Source organism: Terrapene carolina, unplaced genomic scaffold, assembly GCF_002925995.2.
Source record: "Terrapene carolina triunguis isolate 2854851 unplaced genomic scaffold, T_m_triunguis-2.0 Scaffold67, whole genome shotgun sequence".
Taxonomy (NCBI): domain Eukaryota; kingdom Metazoa; phylum Chordata; order Testudines; family Emydidae; genus Terrapene; species Terrapene triunguis.
The window spans coordinates 52,530,560-52,547,754 of NW_020664418.1; the positions used below are offsets into that span (position 1 = coordinate 52,530,560).

Sequence of the window (17,195 nt, forward strand, 5' to 3'; positions counted from 1 at the left end):
AGCGCTGCCTTCAGAGCTGGGCAGCGCTGCCTTCAGAGCTGGGCAGCTGGGTAGCAGCGGCTGCTGGTCGGTAGCCTAGCTCTGAAGGCAGCGCTGCCATCAGCAGTAGCGCAGAAGTAAAGATGGCATGGTATGGTATTGCCACCCTTATTTCTGCGCTGCTGCTGGTGGGGCACTGCCTTCAGAGCTGGGCGCCCGGCCAACAGCCGCCGCTCTCTGGCTGCCCAGCTCTGAAGTCAGTGCAGAAGTAAGGGTGCCAATACACCCCTCCCGCCCCCAAATAACCTTGTGACCCTCCCCCTGCAACTCCCTTTTGGGTCCAGACCCCCAATTTGATAAACACTGGTCTCCCCCCGTGAAATCTGTATAGTATAGGGTAAAAGACCAGATTTCACGCGGGGAGACCAGATTTCATGGTCCGTGATGTGTTTTTCATGGCTGTGAATTTGGTAGGGCCCTAAACATTTTTAATGCAATTTCCCAAGGGGGGGGGGTGTGTGTGTGGCTTTTTTTTTTTTTTTTAAAAGACAACTGAAAAATGCACATATTCAATCATATAGATCAATATTGATCCCCATATAGGTTGTCAGCAGGGTTGGGACCTTTAGCTCCACAACACAGACCTCTACAACTTGAGCTAACTGAATAACTAACTGGTAACAGCAGTAGGCTGTTATCCTCCATGTAGACAATCCACTGGAAGGGGGAGAACACGTGTTTTGCTGGTGAGTTCATGGCTATTTGTTTGACAGCAGAAGAATGTCTTGACTCTGGAATCCTGGGTTCATTTCCAGGCCCTGGAAGGAAATGTTCTCTAACGGTTGGATCTATCTATCCCTGTTTCTTTGCCCCCGCTCCTTCATGTTTTTTCATTGCTTCCTGCTTTTTCCTCAGTGCTGCCTGGATACTAATAGAAGACACTGAAAAGAAGGATGATCTAATAGTCATGGTGCTAGCCTAGGACTTGGGGGATCTGGGTTTATTCTCTGCTCTGAGCAAGTCATCTTAGACATTTTTTTTTAATTTTACCTGTCACTTTTGAAAATGGCATAGGCATGCAGGAGCCTAAAGCCTGTTGACTCAGTAAGATTTAGACTTCTAAGTCCTTTTGAAAATGGCACTTGGAGATCTTTGAAAATTTTACCCTTAGTGTCTCTCTACCTCAGTTCTCCATATGTGACATGGGGATAACACTTCCTTACTGCACAACAGCTGTGTGGGAGAATAATTACATTAAAACTTTTAGGTGCTTGGATGTTATGATAATGGGGACCATAAAAGACCTACAATAGATCTTAAAATCCTGTGGCTGGAAACTGAAGCTAGATAAATTCAGATTTTTTTTTTTTTATTTGTACTGTAATTAACCCTTGGAACAATTTCCCAAGGACTGTGGTGAGTTCTCCTGCACTTGGAGTCTTTAGATCAAGATTGGATGTCTCTTTTCTAAAAGATCTGCTGCAGCCCAACCAGAAGTTACGGGCTGGATGCAAGAATCACTGGGTGCAATTCTCTGGCCTGTGTTATACCAGAGGTCAGAGTAGATGGTCATAACGGTGCCTTTTGGCTTGAAATCCGAGAGAACACTGAAGACACTTTCCCCCCCTGCCCTGTTTTGGTGCCCAGTGCCACAGCAGACCCCAGTCACTGGGAGGAGCCATTGCAGGAAAAATCCTGCACAGCCCTGAAATTGAGTGTGCTCAGTTGCTCCGTGGTACGGTGCATGCATGGTTCAGTTGACATTTAGGAGCTGGGTGGGGATGGAGCATGCTCAGTGTGGGAGAATAATGCTGCCAGACTCTACAAACCTTTACTGAGCATGTGCAAACAGATTCTTCCCCCTCCCCCCCGGGGTTATAACATGGGTACATTTAGGTTTATTTTCACAGGGATGGCAAAAGGCACATCCCTGACACCAGGGCAAACCCTCTGGCAAATCTCAAGTCCCTTATTCAAAACAGAGATGTGCTAGGATTTCTCTAACAAAATGGTTGCATGAATTTTTTTAACATGGGCAAAACATATTGTTTCCTAGCCTGGTCCTAGGAAATGGCTGAACCATTTTTGTTGATTCTTCCCAAAATAATTCAGCTTGAGGCAGATGCCTCATGAAAAATGTCAACCCAAACTGTTAGTTTTGCAAAGCTATCAGCAACTAAAACCAGGATCTTTTAATAGAATATGTTAGGCAATCTTAATTTTAAGGTGTTGCTTGCAGCTATAATTAACTTTTAAATCCCTCTTTCAAATCAGATGAGCAGATGGATAGATCTGCTCCAGCAGAAGGAGGAGACCTTCTACAGGAGAAGCAGAGAGGAGATGAGCCAGTAGAGGTTGGCAATCCACCTGTCCCACCAGGACCGCATGTACTACCACAGGTTTCAACTCCTGTATCCCAGAGTGCCCCAGCCTTTGTTCCTGGATCCTTCCCTATACCATCACAACCAGAGTTTTCCCATGTGGGTATTGAAGTGGAATTTCCCCCCTCAATTTCTTCCTGTACCATGTTCCCTTAAGTTTTGGTACATGGTTGATTGTAGGGGATTGGTTTCTGGCTCATTCTCTGTACCCTGAGGTGTGGGGTTCTCCTGCTTAGTTGGCTGTAGAGATCTTCCTGATCCGCACTAGTCATTCTATGGTATTCTGTTACACCCACCATGTACCATTGTATTCTTATAAGAAAACTGCAATGTGATTTAAGAGACTCTTATCTGATTTATTCTTGGTGCCTGTTTTTTAGTCTGTCCTAGGAAACACGTGACATTCTCTTTACAATGTCTTTGGAAGTCTTTCTGATTCTGATTTGCATATCCTATGTCTCAAACTACATCCTTGGGCTAGTCTTCTGCTGGGATATGTCAGTAAAATGGGGGCTGTGAGAGACCTCTCTTTATTATGGAGAGTGAAGCACTGATATTTTGTAGTACTGCGTTTAAAACGTAGTCTTTTAAGGGCTATAACTAATCATTGCAGTTTTCCTTTAAGAATTTCCTGTCTAATGTCATTTTGGTCTTGCACCTTTTGCTACAGGAAGTGAGCTACCCTTTTTGAATTGTGGACTCCTCTGGGGCTTTTTTATGACAAGACTTATTTTCATCCACCTAAGAGCAAGTGATGGTGGGGGGGGGGTTAAGGTTCTATTGGGAGAATTTAACCAGGACACACCAGTTAATAACCTCTCTTCCTGAGGAAAAGGTGACTTTGGTGCTCTGATATTGTGGCTGGTTGGTGCCGTAGAAAAATGTAATAGAGCATAGCTTCCTAGCGCCCAGCTGGCAACATACCACCTTTCTTCCTTCCCTGTGTTTATGCTGGGGTGGGGTCATGTGAGATCAAAGAGGTATCAATGATCGCACCTCTGACTACACACTCATATCTTTTGAGATGATGATGATGATGATGAATGATGGTTACGTGCCTTCACAGCAGGAGGGCAGTTATTGCTCAGAGAAGTGGAAAATAGTCCACTTAAAACTTGAGTTTCTGGATGAATTTTCTGTGTCCCTGAACCCAGGTCCCTTACTAGGAGATGGGGCTGCTTGTGTGCTGTTGGGTGCCTAATGGATGGATCAGATGCCAAGCATGTAGGCTGGCTAGAAGAATGTGAACTATAGAGTTCTTAATTTTTCTTCTCTTTTTATCCTTTTTAGGATATTTTTATTTCAACTCAGAGTCTGGAGGAGAAGCCTAGTGGAGAAGAGAAGGGTGGAGTTTTACCGGGTTCATGTTTGCCAGCAGATGTCTCTGAAACCACAGAGGCTCTGCCAAAGATCCCCACAGGAGATCCTGAATTGTCCTGTAAGCTAGTACTCTCTGCAAGTGAATGCAGTCAGCCCACTAGGACAGAAGGCAACACAAGCTCTCTGAAAACCAACCAAGACAGTGAAAATACACAGACTGAGATGGATTCTACACTGCAAGCTTCAGAGCCGAAACCCTATTCCACAGAAAGTTACAGCATGCAACTAAGGCTGAGTGAGGACAGCCAAGCCCTGCTCAGTGAGAACTGTGAAAAGCCGAAAAGGGAGGCGCTGTGGGCTACAGGAGAACCTACCATTTGTCCTGTTGCTGAAGGTGTAGCAGCAGAAGGGTCTGTAGCACAGATGGCTTGCATTGATCTCACATGTGATTCTGGAAGCCAGACAGCTGCAACTCTGTCTGTTCAGTCTGAGACTTCATCACACACTCTGGGTCAAGAAGCATTGACTGAGATCAAGGAAAAGTTATCAGGAGAGGCGTCTGAGTTTGAAGCAGTCCCTGAGACTCTATGTGAGGAACAAGGAGGAGAAAGGCAGGCAGAAGAGAAGCAGCTAAATGAAGAGGGATCCTCTGACCCTCTAACTCTGTCTCAGGGGCTGATTCTTCTAAGGGAAACACAGGAACATGAAGGCCAGGAAGTGATGGAAGTGGAATCCAGTGAGGCTTTTGGCAAAAACTCAGAAAAACTATGTGACCTGAGCCATGGGTTGGTACAGATGGATCTAGAGACCAGGAAAAAAGAAACATCTAAAGATTTTAATGTGGTCGCTGAAGTTAAAAGCATGAAGGATCTGTCCCTGAAGGCTGCTCCAGAAGATGTGCCAAAGCTCAGTGAAGTTCCCCCTCAGCCTTTTGTGGGAGAGTCATTGCAACAGCAGGATAGCTCATGGTCCCAGGTAAAGGTGGATGTTGCCCCAGGATTAGCATCATGTGCCAAAAAGTGTCCAGGCAGTCAAGGGAACAGGAGTCAAGCTGAAGGTGACCTGGAATTGAAGCAAGTTCAGAAGGATCAGCAGCCACTTCCAGCTCCTTTAGGGAGAGGGGATGAAGTGCCAGCAACACCGCAGGAGAGCCAGCAGCCACTTCTGATGACCTTGGAGAAGGCAGCGGATATGCCTGAAAAACCATTTAAAACAAGTAATCTGGAGCAGGAAGAGGCGAGGGCAGCTGAGCAATCCCCCTGTCTATCCAGTGGTAAGTGTATTTAATGTAGTAGTTCTGCTGTCTCTCTGTAATGTGTGTTTGTAATGCAGAGGAACAGGTCTGTGTAATTCTCAAAGCTTCCCCAGTAGGGTAATCCCATGCTATCTAAGGGGCATATTGTGTTGCAGTGGTATCTAAGTGCAGAGCTGCTCCAGGACTTGATACTACTTGCATAACGTGCATTTTTTTTCTCTTTTCCCCTTCTTGGTTCTGCTGATACCATCCTCAACACTAAGGTAACTTCTGCGGGTTCCCATTTCCTTCTTTCCTAACCACTCCCTCACTCCATTATTCTGGGATTCTGCTGCCACACAACCTTGAAAACACAGAACACTCTCACACTGGCAAATGCGCAAGGATTTTTAAGACTTAGTGCTTTTGTTCCTAGTGAAAAAATTAAGCACGGAAGGGAGGGGACTCCTGTGGGAGTCTCATAGACTTTAAGGTCAGAAGGGACCATCATGATCACCTAGTCTGACCTTTGACCTGCAGTGTGCAGGAGAACCTCACCCACGCCTGAAATAAACCCCTAACCTCTGGCTGAGTTACTGAAGTCCTCAAATGATGATTTAAAGACTTCAAGTTACAGAGAATTCACCATTTACACTAGTTTAAACCTGCAAGTGACCCATGCTAGAGAAGGTGAAAAACCCCAGGGTCTCAGCCAATCTGACCTGGGGGGAAATTCCTTCCTGACCCCAAATATGGCAATCAGTTAGACCTTGAGCTTATGAGCAAGATCCACCAGGCAGATACCTGGGAAAGAATTCTCTGTAATAACTCAGAGCCTTCCCCATCCAGTGTCCCATCTCCAGCCTTTGGGGATTTTTGCTACTGGCAGTCGCCGATGGGCCACATGCCATCGTAGGCCATCCCATCATACCATCCCCTCCATAAACTTATCAAGCTCAGTCTTGAAGCCAGTTAGGATTTTTACCCCCACTGCTACCCTTGGAAGGCTGTTCCAGAATTTGCCTCCTCTGATGGTTAGAAACCTTCATCTAATTTCGAGCTTAATATTGTTGATGGTCAATTTATAGCCATTTGTTCTTGTGTCCACCTTGGCTCTTAACTTAAATAACTCCCTCTTCCTCCCTGGTATTTATCCCTCTGATGTATTTATAGAGAGCAATCATATCTCCAGGCCTCTCTCTATTGCTTTCATAATAGTTTCTTTGCATTTTCATGTTGAGTTTCTTTTCTTGTTGGGGAAAAAAGGAGTAACTTTGAGGTAGATGAGGCTCCCACTAAGACTAGGCAGTGAGGGGGGCTTGTAGGAGAGAGATAATGGAATCACCATGGTTTGGAAAGGCTGTATCACCAATACCAACACTGCTCCTGGATCCTCCATCTGCAACTGTGTTCAGACAGAGAACCTGACCATGGATGCCTCTACCCAAGTCTTGGTGTGGATTTGCAGAGGCTGTGACCTTTATTTCCCCATCATAGAAAGCCAGGCTGGCCAGAGCATGCAGTGTGGCAGGTGCCTAGTGGTAGAATCTCTCAGGCAGCAGGTGGAAGAGCCACAGGAGGAGGTGGCCAAGCTCAAGAGCATCCATGCAAATCAGAAACTCATTGAAAATATGTATATGGAGACCTACAAGGTTAAGGAAGCAATCCAACTGGAGAGGACTTTGGAGGATAGAGCTAAAATTCAGAGGGATCTTGATAAAATTGGAGAACTGGGCTATAGACGGCAAAATGAAATTAAACAAAGACAAATATAAGGTGCTACACTTAGAGAAGAAAAAACAAATGCACAAATACAGAATGGGGGACAACTGGTTTGTCAGCAGCACTGCTGAGAAGGATCTAGGAGTTGTGGTGGATCACAACCTTGACATAAGTCAGCAATACAATGCTGTTGCAAAAAAAGCAAATGCAATTTTGGGTTGCATTAACATAGACCTAGTATGCAAGTCACAGGAAATGATAATACCGCTCTACTTGATGCTGGTTAGGCCTCAGCTGGAGTACTGTGTCCAGTTATGGTCACCGATGTATAGGAATGATGTAGAGAAACTGGAAAAGATCCAGAGGCGAGTGACAAAGATGGCCAAAGGGATGGAATGCAGGCCATATGAGCAAAGGCTGAAAGACCTGGGTATGTTTAATTTGGAAAAGAGGAGATTAAGGGCGGGACATGATAGTGGTCTTCAGATACTTGAAAGGCTGCCATAAACACAATGGAGAAAAACTATTTTTTCTCTTCCCACAGGCAGGACAAAAGGCAGTGGGTTCAAACTATTGATAGCAGTTTTAGATTAAATCTCAGGAAAAACTTCCTAACGGTGAGAAGAGAACAAACTGCCTAGAGAAGTCGTGGAAGCTCCTTCGTTGGAGGTTTTCAAAAAGAGGCTGAATAGCCAGCCATCTGTCTTGGGTGGTTTAGACACAACAATCCTGTATCTTGGCTGGGGGTTAGACTAGATGATTCTTGCGGTCCCTTCTAGCCCTGTGGTTCTAAGATTCATCCACGTGGGCACTAATGATACTGCGAAGTATGATCCTGAGCAGATCAGAAGTGACTACAGGGTGCTGGGAGTGAGGGAGAAGGATTTGGGGGTTCAGGTGAAGATCTCATCAATCCTTCTGATCAAGGGTAGGGGTCTGGGCAGGGACAGACACGTCCTGCAGGTGAATACGTGGATGGTGTTACCAGGAGGGCTGCAGCTTCCTCCACCACGGGATTCTGTTCTGAGAAGGACTGCTGAGCAGAAACGGGGTCCACCTATCAAAGAAGTGCAAGAGTATCTTTGGATACAGGCTGGCTAACCAAGTGAGGCAGGCTTTAAAATAGGTTTGATGGGGGCAGAACACAAAAGCCCACAAGTAAGTCCAGAACATGGATACCTGGGAGAAGATCCCAGGAGAACATAGGCAATCATAGCAGGAACAAAGGCAAGACGAGGGAATATGGAAGGGAATACTGATGAACGTCTTAGATGTCTATGCATTGAATAAACAGTATAAATAATAAACAGGAAGAACTAGAAATACTAATGAATAATCACAATTATAACATAATTGGCATCAAAGAGACTTTATGGGATAATTCACACGACTGGAATATTGACCAGATGTCCTGATTTTATAGGGACAGTCACAATATTTGGGGCTTTGTCTTATACAGGTGTCTATTACTCCCCACCCTCATCTCTATTTTTTCACACTGGCTATCTACCTAGTCAAGATAGAAATGGGAGGCAGACCTGTTGAATGTCTCTGGGTAAGGATAAAAGGGGTAAAAAAACAAGAGTGATGTCATAGGGGTTTACTATAGACCACCTAACTAGGAAGAAGAATAGACAAAGGTTGTGGATTATTTTATTTTTTTATTTTTTTAAACAACTAACACAAAATCATCCAAAGCACGGGACTTGAACTACACAGATATCAGTTGGGAAAATAATACAGCAGAGCACAGATTATCCAACAAGTTCTTGGAAAACATTGGAGACAACTTTTTATTCCAGAACATGGAGAAAACAACTAGAAAAGAGGCTGTTCTAGATTTCATTCTGACATGTAGGGTCAAATTGGTTGAGAATTTGAAGGTACAAGGCATCTTGGGTGAAAGCAATCATTTCATGATCGGGTTCATGATTCTAAAAACTTTCACAATGATTTTCTGGGTAGATGAGCCACTATGTGCTTTGTAGGCTCATCCATTATAGCAATATGTATATTGCTGTGATCATGGCAGATCTTGCAACGTGGCATAATTCTGTTGAGCTAAATTAACTGCTCAGCAGGAAGGTATATGTTTGTGAATCATCTGGCAGATTCAGATAGGGCAGTCTGGGACCTGGACCAATGAAACATAAAAATATTGGACTAGATAAATTCCATCTCCTGGGGATGAGTGGCCCCTGCAGGATTGTCCCCTAAAGCTTGTTCTGCATTGTTTGTTCAGGTGATTAGTCTTTTTAGGTCTGCTCTAAAAAAAAAAAAAAAAAAAATAGACATAAAGTAATAAATCTCACTGTCAAATTTTCCTATGTTGTAGCCATGGTGGTCCCAGGATATTAGAGAGACAACATAGGTGAGGTTATAAGTTGGTCCAATGAAAGATATTACCTCTCACCCACCTTGTGTCTTTTAAGACATTCAGCTTAAATTTCCCTTGCTTAACTTCAGCCCATAACTGCTTACTACTCTAAATCGTGCCACTCCCTCTTTGTTTTCCAAAGACTTGTATAGCTTTATATCTTCCTCTTCTCTCTCACTTCCTCCATCAATCTTCAATTGGCCAAGATATACTAATTTCTTTGAATCTTATCTAGTCAGTCTGTTTAGCCCCTTAATCAATTTTGTTGCTGTTCTCTAATAAATTACTTATGTACATCTTCCTTCCTTTTTTTTTTGGTTGCCTTTTATGGCATCTTTAACTTCTTCCTGAGAGCTTTTCCAACTTCTTTATATTCTTTTTGGCTCTCTCCCCTTTTCCTCAGTTATTGTGACATGGAACACTAACTACTGGGAATATGTGACCCTGGTTGGAAAGGTCAAGGAAAGGTATACCTACACTGCAATTAAAAACGTGCCTGGCCAGTGCCAACTGACTGAGGCTAGCAGGACTCTGGCTAAGGGGCTGTTTAATTGCGTTGTGGACTCGGGCTGCAGCCCAGGCTCTAAGATCCTGCAAAGTGGTAGGGTCTCAGAGTTTGGACTGCAATCCGAGCCCAAACATCTACGCCACAGTTAAACATCCCTTTAGCCCAAGCCCTGCTAGCCCAAGCCAGCTGGTATGCGCCAGCCACTGGTTTTTAATTGCAGTGTAGGCATCCCCGAAGTGGCAGACGTCCTTGTGCCTGAACAGAAGCTGTAAGTCCAAGTGTTCGAGGGAAGTTTGGGTGAAATGAGATCACTGAACATTACTTGTGTGTGTCTTCAATACCAAACTTCGTGAAAAGTTTGAAAAACATGACCACATAATAGGATGGAACAATCCAGTGAATGAGAAGACTTTTGCAGTTTGAAAGTATGATGATCATAAGCACATTATTTAGTGAGATGTAAGAGAGACATGGAGAAGTGTTATGTCTGTGGATATTCAATTGGGGGTAGAATATGGAAATTCATAGATTCCAAGGCCAGAAGGGACTGTTGTGATCCTCTAGTCTGACTACCTGGATAACAAGGCAACGGAACTTCCCCAAAATAATTCCTAGAATAGATCTTTTAGAAAAACATCGTCTTGATTTTGAAAATTTTCAGTGATGGAGAATCCCCCATGGCCCTTGGTAAACTGTTTCAATAGTTAATTACCTTCGTTGTTAAAAATGTACATGTTACTTCCAGTCTGAATTTGTCTCCCAGTAACTTCTCTAATTCTTTTTTGAACCCAGTTATATTTTTGCCCTTCACAACATTCCCTGGCAGTGAGTTCCACAGGTTGACTCTGCATTGTGTGAAGAAGTACTTCCTTAAGTTTGTTTTAAACTGGCTGCCTATTAATTTCATTGGATGACCCTGGTTCTTGTGTTTTATGATAAAATGTTAAATAACATAGGACCAAGAACTGATCCTTATGTGACCTCACTAGAAACACACCCGTTTGATGATTCTCAGTTTGCAATTACATTTTGAGACCTACCAGTTAGCCATCTTTTAATCTGTTTAAGGGGTAGAAGTGGGTGGGGGGAGCAGTAGACATGATATATCTGGATTTTAGTAAGGCTTTTGATGCAGTCCCATATGACGTTCTTATGAGCAAACTAGGGAAATATGGTTTAGATGAAATTACCATAAGGTGGGTGCACAACTGGTTGGAAGACCATACTAAGAGTAGTTATCAATGATTTACTGTCAGACTGGTTTCTCACTTCTCCATCAATCGGTAGCATACTTACCAACTTCCTTTCCTAAGCCTCAGACTCATAAGGATGAGGAGGGACTTAACACTTAGGATATCAGGAGAGTGTTAACTTTTCACTTGGACAGGACTAAATCGTTTAGGTCATCTTCACAACAGTTCATGATAGTCACGGATAAGATCCAGTCTCATCTCAAGGAATCTCGTGTTAGATTTCCTCCTGAATATGTTTGTGCTACAACGTTGCCAGTGTAACTACACTAACCAGAGTGAGACTGCCCTCAATGAGATCACAAGCATCTTCTGTAGCATTTCTAGCTCAAATACCTATACAGGATGTTTTTAGAGCTGCAACTTGGTCATCAGTATATTCTTTTGCATCTCATTGTGCCATCTCTCAACAGGCTAGAGACCATGCCAAATTTGGACGTCCTTCAATCATTATTTAGGTAGACTCCGATCCCACCTCCAGATTGAACTGCTTTTGAGTCCCCTGAAACGGAATGGACATGTGCAATCAATTGTAGAAAAAAGGTTACTAACTTGTCCTGTAACTGTTGTTTTTTGAGATGTGCTGTGCATGTCCATTCCACGACCTACCCTCCTTCCCCTCTATACTGGAGTCTGTCTGGTAAGAGGAAACTAAGCAGGGTGGGGGAAAGCTCTACCCTTTATACCATCGTGCAGCACTAGGAGGAAGCGGAGGGCTATGCACTGCCCTGATGGGCACTGCTAAAGGAAAAATCTCAGCTGACACATTGGGTGTGCACACCTTGAGTGGACTGGACATGTGCAACACATCTTGGAGAATAACATTACAGAACAGTATCAGAGGGGTAGCAGTGTTAGTCTGGATCTGTAAAAAAGCAACAGAGTCCTGTGGCACCTTATAGACTAACAAATGTATTGGAGCATAAGCTTTTGTGGGTGAATACCCACTTCGTCAGACGCATGTAATGGAAATTTCCAGAGGCAGGTATAAATATGCAGGCAAGAATCAGTCTAGAGATAACGAGGTTAGTTCAATCAGGGAGGATGAGGCCCTCTTCTAGCAGTTGAGGTGTGAACATCAAAGGAGGAGAAACTGCTTTTGTAGTTGGCTAGCCATTCACAGTCTTTGTTTAATCCTGAGCTGATGGTGTCAAATTTGCAAATGAACTGAAGCTCAGCAGTTTCTCTTTGAAGTCTGATCCTGAAGTTTTTTTTTTGCTGTAGGATGGCTACCTTTAAATCTGCTATTGTGCGTCCAGGGAGGTTGAAGTGTTCTCCTACAGGTTTTTGTATATTGTCATTCCTAATATCTGACTTGTGTCCATTTATCCTTTTACATAGGGACTGTCCAGTTTGGCCGATGTACATAGCAGAGGGGCATTGCTGGCACATGATGGTGTATATAACATTGGTGGACGTCCAGGTGAATGAACTGGTGATATTGTAGCTGGTCTGGTTAGGTCCTGTGATGGTGTCACTGGTGTAGATATGTGGGCAGAGCTGGCATTGAGGTTTGTTGCATGGATTGGTTCCTGAGTTAGAGTTACTATGGTGCGGTGTGTGGTTGCTGGTGAGAATATGCTTAAGGTTGCCGGGTTGCCTGTGGCTGAGGACTGGCCTGCCTCCCAAGGGCTGTGAAAGCGAGGGATCATTGTCCAGGATGGGTTGTAGATCACTGATGATGCGTTGGAGAGGTTTAAGCTGAGGACTGTAGGCGATGGCCAGTGGAGTTCTGTTGGTTTCTTTCTTGGGCTTGTCTTGCAGTAGGAGGCTTCAGGGTACACGTCTGGCTCTGTTGATTTGTTTCCTTATTTCCTCATGTGGGTATCATAGTTTTGAGAATGCTTGGTGAAGATCTTGTAGGTGTTGGTCTCTGTCTGAGGGGTTGGAGCAAATGCAGTTATACCTCAGCGCTTGGCTGTAGACGATGGATTGTGTGGTGTGTCTGGGATGGAAGCTGGAGGCATGAAGATAGGCATAGCGGTTGGAGGGTTTTCAGTATAGGGTGGTGTTAACGTGACTGTCACTTATTTGTACCGTGGTGTCTAGGAAGTGACCCTCCTGTGTAGACTGGTCCACGCTGAGGTTGATGATGGGGTGAAAGCTGTTGAAATCATGGTGGAATTCTTCCAGAGTCTCCTTCCCATGGGTCCAGATGATGAAGATGTCGTCAATGTAGCGTAGGTAGAGAAGGGGCGTGAGTGGACGAGAGTTGAGGAAGTGTTCCAGGTCAGCCATAAAAATGTTAGCATATTGTGGGGCCATGCGGGTGCCCATGGCGGTGCCACTGGTCTGGAGGTATATATTGTCACCAAATTTGGAATAATTGTGCGTGAGGATAAAGTCACAGAGCTCAGCAATAAGTTGTGCTGTGTCATCATCAGGGATACTGTTCCTGACAGCTTGTATTTCATCTGTGTGTGGGATGTTTGTGTAGAGAGCCTCCACATCCATGGTGGCTAGGATGGTGTTTTCTGGGAGGTCACCAATGCATTGTAGTTTTCTCAGGAAATCAGTGGTGTCATGGAGATAGCTGGGAGTGCTGGTGGCATAGGGTCTGAGTAGAGAGTCCACATATCCGGACAATCCTTCAGTGAGAGTGCCAATGCCCGAGATGATGGGGCGTCCAGGATTTCCAGGTTTGTGGATCTTGGGTAGTAGATAGAATAACCCCGGTCGGGGCTCTAAGGGTATGTTGATTTGTTCCTGTGTTAGTGTAGGGAGTGTCCTGAGTAGATGGTGCAGTTTCTTAGTATATTCCTCAGTGGGATCTGAGGAAAGTGGCCTGTAGAATTTGGTATTGGAGAGTTGTCTGGCAGCCTCCTTTTGGTAGTCAGACCTGTCCATGATGACAACAGCACCTCCTTTATCAGCCTCTTTGATTATAATGTCAGGGTGGTTTCTGAGGCTGTGGATGGCATTGCGTTCTGCACGACTTAAATTATGAGGCAAGCGTTGTTGTTTTTCCACAATATCTGCCTGTGCACGTCGGCGGAAGCATTTTATGTATAGGTCCAGACTGTCATTTTGACCCTCAGGAGGAGTCCATGTGGAGTTCTTCTTGTGTTGTTGGTGGGAGTGTATATGTGTATCAGTGCGCTGTTCAGTGTCATCTTGTGTCGGTGGAACACATCCGCACTAGCAGCTCTTGCATCAACACAGAGAGCAGTGCACCGTGGTTAGCTATCCCACTGTGCAACTGGCCACAGGGTGCTTTTGAGGGGTTGCAATGTCTTATGGGGGCAGGTACAGCATCACGTGATGAAGGTTTCTCAATCCCATCGTTCCATGGCCATCCTACTACGTTGCCTGCCGCTTTTCAATTGCCCTGGTAACCTGCGAGCCAGCCATCTCTGTCAGAAAGCCTGGATCCTGCACTGTGTTCAATATTGTGCTGTGCATTATGAACACAAGGCTATAAGGACGGGTGTTTGGCTGGGGGATGCCTTCAAGGAGCATATTAACACTGTGCCACAGTAACTTGTGGTGTTGTAGTATGCCGAGCCTGGCATTGGTTTTTTGCACCATGCTAGGAACCATGTAATGATTGCTGTGTGTGCCCGAAAAGTAACACATTGTAAGTCACTTTTTAAAGTAGCACTCGGTAATATGATCAACTGACATTGCTGAACACTAACACGCTTTTGTGGGCTTCCTGTGTTAGTGTGTGTGAGAGAGACTGTGTGTGTCTCTGTGTGTGAGAGAGACTGTGTGTGTGTTGCAGGAGAGTGTGGCACGCTCTCTTTAAGTTCAGACAGCAGCCAGAAGCAAACAATCCTGAGCCAGAAACTGGTGCACTGACAGCTGGTGTCCACCTGTCCTCCCACCCAGGCACCCCAGCGGGGGGGGGGAAATGGGGACCACACCCTGACATCAGCCCCCACCTCCCTCCCTGGCTCTGCACAGCACATCAGGGGTCTCTTCCCCCGCCCCCTCCCGCTTGCAGCAATCTGTCCTGCCTGCCTGCCTCTGTGATCCTAGGGCAGGGGAGAGCAGGATTCCATGTTAATGTTTTGATTCTGTGATTCCTTCAGAGTTCTCCCACAGCCTCCTTTCCTCACAGACCCAGGAGATCCACCCTCCCTTGTAGTACAGGCAGGAGTGTGTTTGCTGCTGGGAGGCAGCATGCTCAGCTGGGAAGTAGCTATGTGAACTGTCCAAGCTGAGCAGTTTCAAAACTTCCTGGGGCTTTGAAAGGGGAGGGGCACATACTTGTGTAGCTGGGTGCAGGGTAGCGGAGCTCAAAACAGTGAGCAGAGCAGTCACGGTGCCGCATTGTGGGATACCTCCTGGAGGCCAGTTACAGCAGTGTAATGGATGCAGTGTCTGCACTGATGCTTTGTTGATCTAAATTGGTTTTATTTTGTCGGCAAAGCAGGAGAGTTTTGTCGCTGGGAGGAGCATTGTAGTGTGTATACCTCCACTGTTTTATCAACAAAAGCTGCCTTTTGCTGACAAAACTGTGTCGTGTAGACAAGGCCTTAATCAACCATCCTTAATTCTTCTCAAAGCATTTTAACAACTTTTTTTATAGTTGTTGAGTATAAAAGTCAAATATGAAGAACTCTTAGTAATGGAACAATAACTTTCTTGAATTTCTTATGCTCCATTAGCCTTGCTGCACTCAGTTGTGTATTCTCTAAGATAGTTCAGTTTGCAAGAAGGTTTGAATAGCTTTTCTGAATCTAAATGTGACTTAAACATTTGTTTTTAAAAAACTAAACTTTTATTTGAGAAAAGAGACTTACCGTTCAGGGGATTATCGTGTCATTCCACTCATGAAAGCCAGGTCATCAGGGCTCCATTTATTCTGCGACACAGTGAGATCAGATTCTATGGTAACAACCCCTTATGCCGTGACAGCCTTAAATTATTCAGTTGCCATCAAATATGCATTGTTTCTGATACTTCCCCATCCCTAGCAAGCTATGCCTCATAGTTGAAAATCCTAAATAATATAAAATTAGTTGGTCATTTTTCAACAACGTTTTTTTCCCCTCAGTTTATTTCCCTCAGATTTCTTTATCCAGGGAAACTTTTGTGGCTGTGCTCTCTAACTCTTTTAAATGCCAAGCTGTCACTTCTCAAAAGTGTGTTTAGACCTATGTAGAGGGCAGCCAGCTGTTATGTAAGTTTAAGATTTGTAAAGCTTTCTGCACTTGTTCAAAATAGTGCTTTATCTTCAGAGTATTATTTCAAGCTTCTCCTTCACTCCCACACAGCTCTTCCAATGCACTTCAGTCCTAACCTGCATTCCTGCCCTCTTCTTCCACCCTTTTTTCTGTTACAGTGCTGGGCATACCTTGAACATAACACTCCTTTCTACACATTACAAAACCACTACCCACATTTGCATAATTAATCTCTCCTTTTGTTAGAGTGTGGAGGAAGTTGTATGAAGCTATGGTAGTGGCCCAAATCTCCCACTGGGGAATTCTTTCTGGGATGACAGATTTGTAGGGTAGAAAGACATGAGTTGTGAAGACCTTAGATTCAGAAAAGCTATTTAGTGGAGTGATTGGTTTGAGATCAGTAACTTATTTACTGCAGAAGGAGGGTGAACTCTTCCCCATCCCTAGTGATCTCCAGTGCTCTCCACATATATTCAGGTACAGACCTCTCCTGCAGATCACTAATTCTGCGTCTCTCTTTAAGGAACGCTGTTTCATTTCACTTTGCCAAAGGAAGGTGATGTTATTCAGCCCTTGACCAGTGTGACCCCATCTCTTATTGGGCAGCTTAAAATGGGACCCAGAAGACACAGCACTCCTATTGGTGAGTTTGAATAGAATGGCCTCCTTTTGAAATTGGAGCAGATTTGGAAGCTGACTTGAGTCTTGATACAGATCTTGATTAAAGCCTTAAACCTAATTTAGGAGCTGGCATTGGCTGGCCCTGTGCTGTGAGCAGGGCATGTTCACCTGTCACAATTTCCCATTGGTACTCTGACCCTGGTCACTCACTCATCCAACCAAACATTTCCCCCTTTATATGTAGTCTCTATTGTACCACAGGTGGTTGTGCCGGTCTTGTGTCTTCTTGCTATGAATTCGATATGCATGGTGCTGTGTCAGTCATAGGCTCCTGACAATAGGACTCAAAAGGCCCTCTTAGTCCAAATCTTTCCCCTTTGCTAAGGCAAGATCATCTCCTATGTATACTGTTTTTGCCTCTTCAGGCAGCATCCTAAGTGATGTCTGACTTAGCAGTTGACTTCTATAGTGGTTTCTGTAGTGGATGATGGAATTAGTTGGCCTTTGACTAAGGCTGTTGTCACCACTACAGAACTGAATCCCTGAGACATTCTTAAGGGCAGCCTGATAGGAATGTCCACTGCTATGCTATTTGCCACTGAAGCATACAATTGCACCACTCCTAGGCACCCACGGGGAGCTGAACCCAATGCAGCAAAGACTACACTGGC

General features: G+C 44.6%; 1 protein-coding gene across 1 annotated transcript in view; it reads left to right on the forward strand.

Annotated features, from left to right (window-relative positions):
• TP53BP1 (tumor protein p53 binding protein 1) overlaps positions 1-17,195 on the forward strand; it is a 63,060-nt gene that overhangs the window by 14,130 nt on the left and 31,735 nt on the right. The window contains exons 11-13 of the mRNA XM_024216331.2: positions 2,254-2,459; positions 3,651-4,953; positions 16,427-16,546. Coding sequence (XP_024072099.2) covers positions 2,254-2,459; positions 3,651-4,953; positions 16,427-16,546 — 1,629 coding nt within the window. The remainder of the gene's footprint in view (positions 1-2,253; positions 2,460-3,650; positions 4,954-16,426; positions 16,547-17,195) is intronic.